Source organism: Diadema antillarum, unplaced genomic scaffold (assembly GCF_040938485.1).
Source record: "Diadema antillarum isolate AM-2024a unplaced genomic scaffold, OU_Dant_1.0 scf00000094, whole genome shotgun sequence".
Taxonomy (NCBI): Eukaryota; Metazoa; Echinodermata; class Echinoidea; order Diadematoida; family Diadematidae; genus Diadema; species Diadema antillarum.
This window is the reverse complement of record NW_027270983.1, coordinates 376,880-389,836: the sequence shown is the minus strand read 5'-3', so window position 1 is coordinate 389,836 and position 12,957 is coordinate 376,880. Positions and strand designations below refer to the sequence as shown.

At 38.2% G+C, this 12,957-nt stretch overlaps 1 protein-coding gene across 1 annotated transcript; it reads right to left on the bottom strand.

Annotated features, from left to right (window-relative positions):
• Nucleotides 1-493: 493 nt before the first annotated feature.
• Nucleotides 494-12,223, bottom strand: LOC139718451 (protein catecholamines up-like). Its single transcript, XM_071629922.1, has 4 exons — nt 11,596-12,223; nt 9,922-10,149; nt 6,506-6,711; nt 494-5,850 (listed from the first exon to the last, which is right to left on the bottom strand). The coding sequence occupies exons 1-4, from the start codon at nt 12,098-12,100 to the stop codon at nt 5,599-5,601; spliced, it is 1,191 nt and encodes a 396-aa protein (XP_071486023.1). The 5' UTR covers nt 12,101-12,223; the 3' UTR covers nt 494-5,598.
• Between the last annotated feature and the right edge of the window lie 734 nt (nt 12,224-12,957).

The following is a 12,957-nucleotide window of genomic DNA, read 5'->3' as shown; positions in this document are numbered from 1 at the left end:
GTCATTGTAGTTATGATTTTTTTTTTTCTAATGTAATCTATGGGAGGATATTTAGTGCATGCTACTGTATCATTACATGTTCTTGAGATCTTTAGGACAATTACAACAGTCTGTGGGTTCACCAGTGTTTTCAAATTCATTGTAAACTGTTTCATTCTAATGCATGTAGTGATGAAAAAAAACCCAAAGAAACATTTCTGCTCGTTGATTTCTGTTGTGAAATGGAGATTTCCATTGCATTTCATTAGTCATTGCTTTGACAACAAATCTTTGGGCAAGTTTGTAGGTTGCCATGGAAAATATCTGTCATAGAATTGCAAAGCCCAAGAGGCAAACAAGGCTTATAAAAACATGGGGCAATAACTTTGATGCAACTGCTTCTCCATAAATTACAGCTCAAAGATATAGCAATGTGGTACTGAACACCAAGACAACACTGGAGGAAAAACACATAGAACTAAGACAAACAAACAAACAAACACACACACATGGGTTGTTTTGAGTGAAGATGCCGAAAGTCAACCTTTAATATCAGAGATAAGGCTTATATAGGCTCAAACTGAGTACATGCAAAATATCCTTTCATGAATATCTCATTTCAAATTAAACTCTTAACTACCTATGGACCCATAAAATGCTGCTATCTGTTGGGCCCTAAATCATTTCACCCTGTAGAACCAATCAAAGAATGACTTTAATACATTGTTGATATAATCCTTTTCACAGTAGATGAATGTTGGCTCCTGAAAATACCAATTTTAGCGTGCTTGTCCAAACATTAGGCATTTAATAATTCATACAGTATATCCACATATAAATGCAGCTGTGCAAAACACAACAAATACCAAACCTAATGTAGTAGCTATACATATGACTGTGTATGAAGTGCTTTCTTTCATATGTACTGCATATGGTCAAGTGGCTTTTGATGAAGAGCATACCAATAAAGGTTTAATCATCGCCAAAGGTAACAAAGACTGGTTCCTGTCACTTGGTTGACAGTGGGATACTGTTGTTGTTGTTATTTTAAAGATCGAAAGAAGAGAGAGAGAGAGAAATGGGGCCCTATACAAATAATTTGCCCCAGACAGCACTTATAACATAAAACAAACATTATAGATCTTAAAGAGATATGAACAAGAATATTAAATGCATACCAAGTCTCCTCGAGGGAGCTCATACTGTATATTCAAATACAGACCACATACAGTAATATTCATAGAGTACCCAAGTTGCCTTTACGCACACATGTATGTATGCTACCAATATAGATGAACAAACTCCATGTTGAGGCATAGCCACATTCATAGAGGAAGCACTCACATGACAACTTGTCTTGCCTTCCCCAACCTCCTCCCCCCCCCCCAATTTCCACTAGATTTCATCATGAAATTATTGCATACTAGTATTGTACATTGATCAGCATGTGTCACAAAGACATCAATGAAAAAACAAGAAACATTCCATCATTTTCTGTTATATTCTTAGAATGGTTATGGTGTCTTCCCATGGAATAATAATAACCTATTAAATGTACATGGTGATTGCTACATTATGGCAACAAATTACAAGTTGTGCTACACTGTATCTTCACCCTCACATGTTTTACACATAGTATCATACCTGTACCAGAATTCACTTCTTGATCTGGAATATTCACCCTACAGAGAATGTTTATACTCTGACTTTCAAATGGCCATAGATCTTTTTGTGTTGCTAATTTTATAGATTTTGACTGATATGGTGCTTTTATGGACCAGCTTTCGTATACTGCAAAAGTGGATATTTTCGCGCGACTAATTTTTCGCGCTTGGCCGGATAAGAAGAGTTTTGCGTGTTTTTAATTCCGTGGAATCAAGACATCCACTACTGGACAATATGGCATGCAAAAAAACATTCGCGTGCTTTTATTTTCACGCTAGCTTCTGGTTGCGCGAAATGCGAAAAAAATTTTAACACCGCGAAAATTTCTACTTTTACAGTAAACCAAGGATCTCTGTTGCTAAATATCTTGTGGAGATCTGTACAGTATTATGCTTCAGTTTGAAAGGTCAGGCCATGTATTTCAACTACAGTATTAGTCTTTTCGTTTCAAGCAATGCCTCTAGCACCTGAAGAGTAGAATTAAAGTCACATTTTATTGAATTGTTTTGTTTTGATATTGTAATCAAACTGCTCCCGCCACCTTCCAAGAACAACATAAACATATCACAGGCAGACCAATAATAGGATACATGGAATAATAGTTAGTACAGCTGTGTATCAACATAACATTTTAAATCAAGAAAGCATTTCAGTGGCAGCAAAACTTGTGTAACTAAACTACAGTACACACATCTCACAAAGAGGAAGGAAAAACAATGATTTATGCTGATGATGAAAGGTAAATATGAAGCAAGGAGCCTTCAACAAATAAAACATCACTTTGACACATTAACATCCACCAAACAGAAAATTTAGTACATAAAATCTTTGTGCAACATGTGATCTCTCTTCAGACAGTCATGATCTCATCATACACTATAGGTTGATTATTCTAAAATTAACTACAGTTAAACTCGCATAAGTCGATCTTCTCGGGACTGAGCAAAACACATCGACTTAGGCGAGTTTCGACTTATGCGTAAGTCGAAAAAAAATCGACTTACAGTTACACCACGCGTGCACATGTATAATGTACATGTATGTTGTCTACTCTGGAGGCGAGAGCTGGAGCGGTGTGCCCGATATTTGCCCTTCATCAAGACACTTTATCCACATTGAATATTACAGTTATTCATTTCAAAAATTAAGAGCAAACATCTGACATTTATTCTAGCATCGCATGGAGCCGATTGTTACCGCTGTTCATTTTCAAAACTTAAGGCAAACATCCGGCTTTTTTTTTTTTTTGGTGGCCCGGCATGCGTTTTTGGTGACCCCGGTTGCGTATTAACCATTTGCGAAATCGTGATTCGATTCGTGAAAAGACTCTGCCAAGTATATAAGGCATAGATCGCTACATTCGGCAGGGGCTACCGGTACGTCGTCCTTTCACCAGGTCTGGGTAACGGAAGCCAAAATCTCGCGTGATTTCTTGCATTACCTATCGTTAATGTCAACGAAACATCGTTAATTTGCGCTTGTTATCGTTACTCATCGTTACTACAAAAGTTAATTTTCCCGATCGTTAGTTTGCGTTAATAACGATTCAGGTGAAACCGCTTGCGTTAATGAAACGTTAATGTTTATTGACACAAAAGGTTCTTTTGGTAATGCTGTATGTAAACAAAAACTGGCGTCTCGTGATTTTGACTGTGATTTATTACACAATAAAATCTTATTCGACTTAGGCACAGTGAATTCAATGTTTTTTCCGTGAAAGTGTTCTTGGAATTTCATCGACTTAGGCGAGTATTCGACTTAAAGAATTCGACTCGTGAGTGAATTAATACACGTAAGTCAATGGGGAAAAATCGGGACTTTTTAAAATCTTCGACTTGCGCGATTATTCGACATATGCGACGTCGACTTAGGCGAGTTTAACTGTATCTGCTATTTTTCTTTGACTGCTTCTGTACCAATCATATTCTACAGAATAATGTCTTCTTAAAAAATTCTTTGAGCATAAAATTTTTGCCACTGATTCTCATCAGAAATGATAATAGACAAACAATTTGAGGGGTTTTATGCTTATTCTGAATAAAACTCATACAAGGTAACCCAAAACCTAACTTAAACTCACAGCCCTGCTGTCAATACAAAAACCTCTACAATTACACAAATACCAGTATGTCATTTGAGTAACAAGCACACTTTTCATCTTTCTTCTATTGTCTTTGAATTGTTTTCAGATGAAAACAAAGACGGCCCCCTGAAATCTACTGTTCCTCAGACTTAAGAAGTGTACATTGCCATTAACCTGCATAATTTTCAATTAGCACATTAAGAGATGCTCTCACACAATCTAAGACAGCAAATGACTCTTAATTGGAAAAAACTTACACACTCTTCTGATGTACCTACACGTATGAAAGGCACTGTGTGAAATCAGAGTGTGGTTTTGTTTATTCTATCCCACGCAGTACTGAGGATCTATCTTATATCGTCTGATATCCTAAGAATAAACAACCTCCTTCAGTTCTTCTTTCAGGAATCAGCAGTTTGTTTGAGAAATGTCAGAACTCAAGCTGCTAAAATATAAGCACACAGTCCTTTCAACACGAACAAAAAATGACTCATTGATCATTAGGCATACATGTATAATCAATGGAACTTGTCTCTGCAATCAGAGATATCTAGCCAACTAGAAAAAAAAAAATCTGAACTGCAAGTTTCCATGGATAGAAAACAATTTTGAGGAATATCACGTTCACTACAATTACTAACTGGTTACCAACAAAATAATCCTTCACTAAAACACATAGAAGTAGATTATAGGAAACAAGCAATTACTGTCCCTCAAATATTTTATCTGAGGGAGAGTCTATCGGCTTTTTGTTGAACAAAAAATCAGTCCATTTCATGGATTCCTTAAGCTTAGCTCAGGATCTGCCAACCTCATGCAAATTTTATGGATTGAGCTTGACTTGTCAGAAACATCACATTTGTGATTTGCTTTAGTCTGCAAAGACACAAGATGATACTGTTGTGAAGCAACAAATCTGTCATTGTATCACAGAAAAGAAGGGCTTCAAAAGAAGGTAACAAACAATAAAATCATTAATACGACACACATAACATATTATCATACAGTATTCACTCTAATAAATCAAAGTGGGATCTACAAAAAAACAAAACTTAACACATGTAAACTCCCTGTGTGATATCAAGATATATAATACTACTAAAAGTTCTTGTAAGCTATCATTACAAGTCATTACACATTCATTTTATAAAGTTGCTCTGTAAAGTGCAATATGTCAAATTGAAAGCTGACCATTACCGTAAAGAGGACATACCAGTGATTTCAAATCATCCTATACTCTGAAACAGATCCTGCACAAGTGTTAATAACAACAGTCAGTAGAGATATAAGTAAAATTCCCTTCTTGAGTCTAAACTACATCCAAGTTCTCAGAATACAATGGTGTTGCCTGCACCACATTAAAACAAAATTATTTGTTAGGATGAGAATAAAATAAAGTTCTGCAGGGAAACTTCTTGATATACATTGTATTTCACTTCAACTTGGACACTCATGGCCCAAATGGTTGATAATCTGATATGCAAGACAGTATGAATAAAAAGTAAAATAAACACTCAAAAAAGGAAAATTAAATCATTTATACAATCTACAAAATCATATCCTTATGTTAAATAATTACCATGTATGGTACTCAGAATTTTATTTGACTATTGCAAGTCAACATGATCAAGGACATTATATGAAATAATTTGCATATTCAATGACTTATAACAAATTCACATGATTTTCCTTGAAATACTTACAACTGATAATACTTCATGTTGACCGTTATGGAAATCGGCAAAATTCTAGGCAGACAAGGAGGCTTGAATAAATTATAGAAGTGACTACTGATTCCTCCCAGAATTAAATATTTCTAAGAAAACTGAGCTATGACCTTCCTAACTACTCCTAGCTGTTTACATCCCCCTCTACTCATACATGGCAATAAGATACATAAGGCCTACTCCAGAAAGAAGTCCTATTATCTCCATGATGCTCTGCTTGAGTTTTGTGTCCTCTAGAAGCTCCGGGATGACTGATACCGTGGCAATATAGATGAAACCACCTGCGGTGATGGGAAGCACCCACACTGATGTGCTACCCTCTGCACCCTCTGCTAGGAGGGCACAGATGCATCCCGCCAAGGCCCCGACAGCTGTAACCAACTGCAGGTACATGGCCTGGTGGGGTTTAAAGGGATGAAAGGGATACCAACATCTGTTATGAGAACAAAAATGCCGAGGTCTCATATTACAGACATTGTGTTTGAATCACCAACTTGTTATGACTGGCATTTCCTGTGAACTTTTGGCTGTCACACAAAGCCAGGAAATGACACCTCCATTGAAAGACTCCAGGGTTCTTTCACTTTCATTCTAGCATACAATCTCAAAAGTGAATATGATGCTGGAAGGAAATCAGAACTTATCCTCAAATATTCTGTGACTTATATCTACAATGTAAAAAGGCAATAATTTTTTCAGAAGCCTGCAGCCATCTTCACTATGTGAGAAGTTGTTTTTTTGTTGTTTTTTTTTGTCTCAGAGTCAAAAGATGGCTGAACTATATATTTCTTTGCTAAAAATAAACTGACCTCCTCAACCTATGAATCTACACATCAAGATTCATATATCTCTGCTTGAGAGTATTTTAGACAAATAAATATAATGTCATGACATCATGACAAAATGTTATTTTGATTTCAATATCTACAGGTCTATCTTCACTATTTGTTATTTTCCATCATGTCCACCATTGATTACAATAAATTAGAACACAAGAATTGCATCATCATCTACCAGCTTTTAACTATCTACTACCCCTTTGAATACCCACCTTCCTCTTGTTGCAGCCAGATTGCACAAGGATGGCAAAGTCCCCAATCTCATGAGGCACCTCATGTAGAAGAATTGTTACCGTGGTAACGATGCCAACGTTGCGGCCCGCCAGAAATGATGCACCAATGGCAAGACCATCTGTGAAGTTGTGGGTACAGTCTGCCACCAGATTCAAGTATGCAGACACCTTTATTTTTGGTTCTTCTGTATAATTCAAAGGAAAGCAAATATAACAAATGAAGTGACAAGTTCAATGGCCTCGCAACTTCTCCTTTGTTTGTGTGTCTATATCATGACACACCACAAAATACAGAGCGTATCAAAAAAAAAGGTAATCCAACTTTGGAGGGCTACCATTTCATCATTGTCACATATGGAGAGCACAATTTTAGTTGTGAGGAAAGAGGAACTTTTCTTCTTTCCATTGATACCTAATTATGTTAACAAATGTCAAGCATGATAGAGCACATGAACTTTAAAAACAACAATTACAAATTACACTTTTTCCAAGTTTGAGTGTTATCGTGAAGGAACAATGCGTGTCTCACTGAATGGATGGGATCGCTCAATGAAAGTGGTAACATTAACAGGCCAGCCTGCTTGACTGCAGGCATGTGTTTAGGGTTAGTGTAAAGGGTTTCTTTTTACATCTTACAGTTCATAACCTTTAACTTGGCCACCTGTCCGATAATGTGGTCACTCCTACTAAGGCAAACCCACACAGTCCAATTTTCCCTGTCCATATTCAACACATAGCTCGCAGGGCCAAACCAAGTCTTGAATGTGAAGAGAGAAAATGGATAATGGTTCAGCATTTGTGGGAGTGACCAAGTTATCAACAACGGTGGCCATATTGATGATTACGGACCATAAAAGGTTAGACGAAGCCCTAAACACATACCTGCAGTCAAGAAGGCTGGCCTGTTAATGTTACCACTTTCACTCAAAAAATCCCATCCATTCAGTGAGACATGCATTGTTCCTTCACAATAACACTCAAACTTGGAAAAAGTGTACCGGTAATTTGTCATTGTTGTCTTTAAAGTTCATGTGCTCTGTCATGCATGACATTTTCCAGCATAATAAGGTATCAATGGAAAGAAGAAAAGTTCCTCTTTCCTCACAACTAACATTGCACTCTCTATATCAGACAATTATGAAATGGTAGCCCTCCAAAGTTGGATCACTTTTTTTTTGATACGCTCTGTATAAACAACGTCAATATTGGTGGATACTTATAAATGTGTAATACACATTTCAATCGTTATAACTTTTACAGGGGGAGGCGAAAACTTCTAACAATGACATTCTACTATTTGAATTATGAAAACTAGTCAATGTACTCGTGGAGTGCTGAATCAGCCGAAGTGGGGCATGGGGGGGGGGGGCTATTATGAAGTACATGTATCATGCTTGTTTGCAGTCAGTCCGCAGCATGTATGCTAATGAGCCGATCCGGCAAGATTTATTCAGCACTCTCATTGACGATCTTTGCGTTCCGAAGGTGTCTCTTGCGTGCGAGATTTTGCGAGAGTTTGACAGGGCTTTGGTTTTCACAGTGCAGCGACGTTTACATGCATTCATTATGGTTACATGCCACAATAAGTTGTTCTCCAGACTTTGATCTTTATTTTGATAACAAATTTGCGTATAATATCGGTTCTTGTCATGACGTTATAATCAGTTGAATTTATGTAAATTTCACCTGCTTTTCACGGAAGATTTTGTTATCTAAAGTTCATTTTTGGTTCCTGACCGGATTAAGAAACCGTTGTTTCTGATTTTGGCTTTTTCGTAGAGAGGAAACTTAGATGCTCATCATATATTGGAGTCACGGAGACGCAAGCATGATTTATACTAGTTTTTCCGTTTTGAAATGTCTGTAAAATTCACTCCTAAGCCAGAAGTATGCTCCACACAAAGTGTACAGTGGCACGAAAGAGCTCTCTCATTGGACAGCGCTTGCATTTGCACGCGCTGTACCAAGCTTCTAGCTTCTAGCTTCTGTCCGAAGCACAGAAATCTACACGCGTGCCTATGCAAGCATGCGCTGTGCACGCACGTGGCATGAAACCATAGCAGCGTAATGACGTAATGCAAGCGCTGAATGCAAGCGCTGTCCGATGAGAGAACTTGCTCTTGAGATTGCACGGTTTCAAGCTGACCAGCACTGACATCGATGTATATTTTACTGGTTCCTGACCGGATTAAGCAACAAATTGTCAAGATATTTACATGGATACAAAGATTAAGAGATGGGCTACCAAATAGTGCATTTTCATTGAGACGCAAGGTGAATTTGGTATTCTTTTGACGATTTGAACGTGTACTACACGAATTACTTTTTTCATCATTTTTCAAGCTCAAATTACGCTATGATATTTTTCATTTACAATAATTTGAGTAACATGTGACGATAGCTTACATATTTTCTTTGGATTTGATACCAAATTTGTGAATATAAGGTGTATTTTTGTTGCCGAAAGCCCAAGGACAAAATCCCCTTCTGCAGCTCATTACGTATGCAAGCCTAGAGCGGGCTTGCATATGAGTTAAATAAATACGAGCGAATTATCGGGTGCTGCGGTCTGACTGTTTGGCTTCAGCCAGTGCCCAGAAATCCTCTATGGGGATTCCCCCAGAAATGTTCAAGGTCACTGGGTCAACGGAGGTCAAATAACTGTTTTGCGCTACTCCTTGGTCCGATCTTGGCCAAACTTGCTGGAAGCATAAGTAGGCCTACACCTGGGAAATCCCCATTTAGGATATTTCTGGGGGAATCTCAAGGAGTAGCGAAAAACAGTTATTTGACCTTTGACCCCAGTAACCTTGACCTTTCCAATAATGAACCCCTCAAGGGCAATTTCGCAGTGAACCTGCATCCACCCACTAAGTTTGATGGAGATCAGACCAAGGACCTGGGAGGAGTAGAGGAACAAACAGACAAACAGACAGACAGACAAACGTTGTTGGAATTATAGTATGATACATGTACGAGCAGATACAATGTATATGCTTCATTTGTAATTCTTATTACAGATGCAATAAGTGCTTCATTTCATATAGAATGACTTACTTTGGTGCTGATGTGATTATCAGTGGTAAACCATACATCATTCACTGTCATTTAATTCAGAGGTTGAATCAAGATCTAAAGAAATGAATGCAAAGACATGCATGTAAACACTGAAAACAAAGTTCACACCCCTTTTAGAAGTCATTTTGTTTGTTGAAAATTGCATTACTATGAATTGTTTTGGCTTCACTGTCTTCAATCCAGATGTACTACTTGGATAATTTGTCGCTTGCAGGGCAGAAGGGCCCTAGCAAGTTTACATCATGCAAGTCTTTGGGCCCTTCTGCCAGGTAGGCAACGAAATTGTTTGAGATATACTGTAAAAGTCTATGACATACCAACTTGTTCCACAGCCTTCTTAGCTGCTTTCTGATCTTTATCTCCACCTTTCCTGCGCCGCACACTTGAGGAACTGCCATTTGTTGCCTCATTTTCGTCATCCTTACTGTCTTCTTCAACCTTCTCCTTGCGTCCATGACTGTGTGAATGAGCTCCATCTCCCTTGACAAGGCGTACAAATTTCTCCACCAGCAGAAAGAGAATGATTCCCACCAATACCCACAGACCTGAGACCAAACACACACAAAGAGACACGATACAGAATTTTGATATCAAGTATTGCAGGGCTGCCAACACTGGAAACTAGTAGAGAGTGAGACTCCCATAGGCCAATGCTATAATTTGGGAGTCAAAATGAGCAAGATCAATAGAAATGCATGCATATGAAATAAAGTTTTAAAGTGAGAAAGGACCAAAATGCACGAGTCTCACGCTCAATGCGTGAGAGTTGGCAGCCCTGTGAGTATTGTAATATGTAAGTACTTCGTTAACCCTAATAACAAAAAGCTGCATTAGTTCAGTGAGCCCTACAAATCCGGTCGATAGCTATTGCTATCCAGCCCCCCCCCCCCAAAAAAAAAAGGCAAAAAAAAGGCAAAAAAGAAAAAATCATAGGCAACTCAATTCAATCTAGTTGTCTAACCTGTGATTTTTAAATTGATTTAAAGAATCAATTTGTAGTTTAAATGAAACCAAATTCCAAAGAGAAATGTGGATTGAGTCAAAGCAGCAGTGAAAGTGAGGAAAATTGGACAATCGATGCAAAAGTCATGAATTTCTAAAGTTTTGGTTTTGGAACCGCTGGATGAGGAGACTACTACAGGTTTTGATGTCATGCGTGGACAACAATATAAAGAAAAATATTAAGGGAATTCCACAAAAAGTACTTTTCTAGCATAATAAAAGAGCACTTGACTAACCACTTTCAGGGGCAGGGGAATAATTGCTACCCTTTCTACTGTCAGTACCGGTATCAAGTTGATGGAATGTGTTATTTTCATGAAAAATGAATTTTTGTGGAATTCTATATTTTCTTTATATTTGTCATCCACATAGAGTCTACTATACATCATAATCTCTAGTAGTCTCCTCATCCAGAGGTTCCAATAACATTCACCAAAACTGTAAAAATTCATAATTTTTGCATCGATTGTCCGATTTCCCTCAAACTTTCACTGATGTGTTCTGCTATAAATGTTGCTGCTTTCACACAGTCTGCATTTCTCTTTGGGTTTTGGTTTCCTTTAACTTCAGTCTGTGAAATTCAAGAGGGTTAACAGATTTTTTTCTTCACCACAGCTCTGAGCTAATCTTGGATAAGTTTCTACTTATTTTAACTGATGAGATCTAGACAAGTAGTAACGTATAACTTTCAAAGTTGGACGCACTTGCACTACTAAATAGCACCCTACTTTACTACCGGCAATAAAGGCAATTATAGGTACTTTACTTCCTTCACTTCAGCTTCAGTGCCAGCTGTTTACATTGCAATACAATTACAAGGTCACAATTTACACAAAATTATTAACACTAAATTCTACTAGAATTCACAAAATTCAGAGTGAATACGAGGGGAATAAGGCCAGGAAATATCTTGCAGTACATGTACATGTATTGACCGATGTGACAAAACAATTATGACATGAGATCACTTGCTGCTCACACAAACTCACCTACAAGCATGGGACCAGAATGGTCGTGTGCATGCCCATGAACGTGATCATCAGCGTGTTCATGCTGATGATCTTCGTGGTCATGATGGTGATGATCTTCGTGGTCATGATGGTGATGATGATGTTCGTGGTCATGGTGTGCATGTCCGTGATCATGGTCGCCGTGGCTGTGGGGTGAAAGTGAGTGGGGGATCAAGTGCAAGAATGCATCTCCGAGAAGTCCTCCCGAAGCGAAACTCAGCAGCACTTTCAGCAGAGCCTCCTGCCCCTCGCGGCCCTGGTCCAGCGGGATCAAAAACAGCACCACAAACGGAGCTGCTGATATCAATATCGTTGCTCCGATCGCCTCGGTCCAGACATTACTAGACGTCGAAACATTCTCTTCATGTGAATGCTCATGAACATGAGCCTCTTCAGTTTCTGGATGAGCGTAAGCGTTTTGGTACAAACAGAAAACCAGCAGGGTTAAGCAGACGACAGGGAGTCGTGTCCTACGGGCAGCCATCTTCAAACCGCTGAAAACTTACCAGCAGTACATACAATACAGTGTACATGTACACACTTGTATCACCAGTATGGCTGTGTATTGGCACCATAGAGTTACCAGCAATTACACTCGGCTACTAGATCGACCGGTCGCTGATGGTGAATAATTGGCGACAATGCAGAATCTGCCACCACTCACACGTGCACACACACGACACACACAACACACACAACAGGTGTAGGTTGAAATGTCCACGTGGCTTTTGTTGGAGCCGCCAACCTCATTGCCAGGTAAACTATACTTTATCTTATCGTAACTAAAAAATATCTAGTAGCCTATACATGCATACAAAATATGCGCGACGAACACCCTGATTTAAAAGTGATAGCAGAGACTGGTAAGATTTATGTCAAACGTCTTTTTAAAGTCTTGTCACATGTCATGTTGACGTCGCATATTACGTCTTTAAGACGACAATTTGCACCAGCGTCTGTCGTGAAAAAGACGTCATATTTTGACGTCTATTTTACGTCTTCTTGATGAAAAATCGTCTTTAAAACGTCTTTACGACGTACCACAAAATGTATTTAGAGTGGGAAAAATCACGTCATGTTTACGTCTTATCAATGTCGTGTCGAAGTCATATTGACGTCATATATTCATGTCTTTTTTTTAAGCCTTATAAGGCGTCATATATACGTGACATATTTACATCTAAAGACGACAGTTTGCACCAGCGTATATATGTCGTAAAAAAGCCGGCAATATTTACGTCTTTTTGTAACATACGACCAAATGGAAAGCATGCAGATTGGTACATAATTATCATATCATATCTACTTTTTTAAATAAAGTAACACCTTGACAAATAAAAC

Bases quoted from the DNA above. Each gene is read 5' to 3' on its own strand.
- LOC139718451 (XM_071629922.1), bottom strand. From the start codon at position 12,100: ATGGCTGCCCGTAGGACACGACTCCCTGTCGTCTGCTTAACCCTGCTG. The intron at 6,712-9,921 runs GTATGTCATAGA...TGAATTATACAG, and splicing joins GAAGGCTGTGGAACAAGTTG to AAGAACCAAAAATAAAGGTG. The intron at 5,851-6,505 runs GTGGGTATTCAA...AAACCCCACCAG, and splicing joins CTGGCTGCAACAAGAGGAAG to GCCATGTACCTGCAGTTGGT.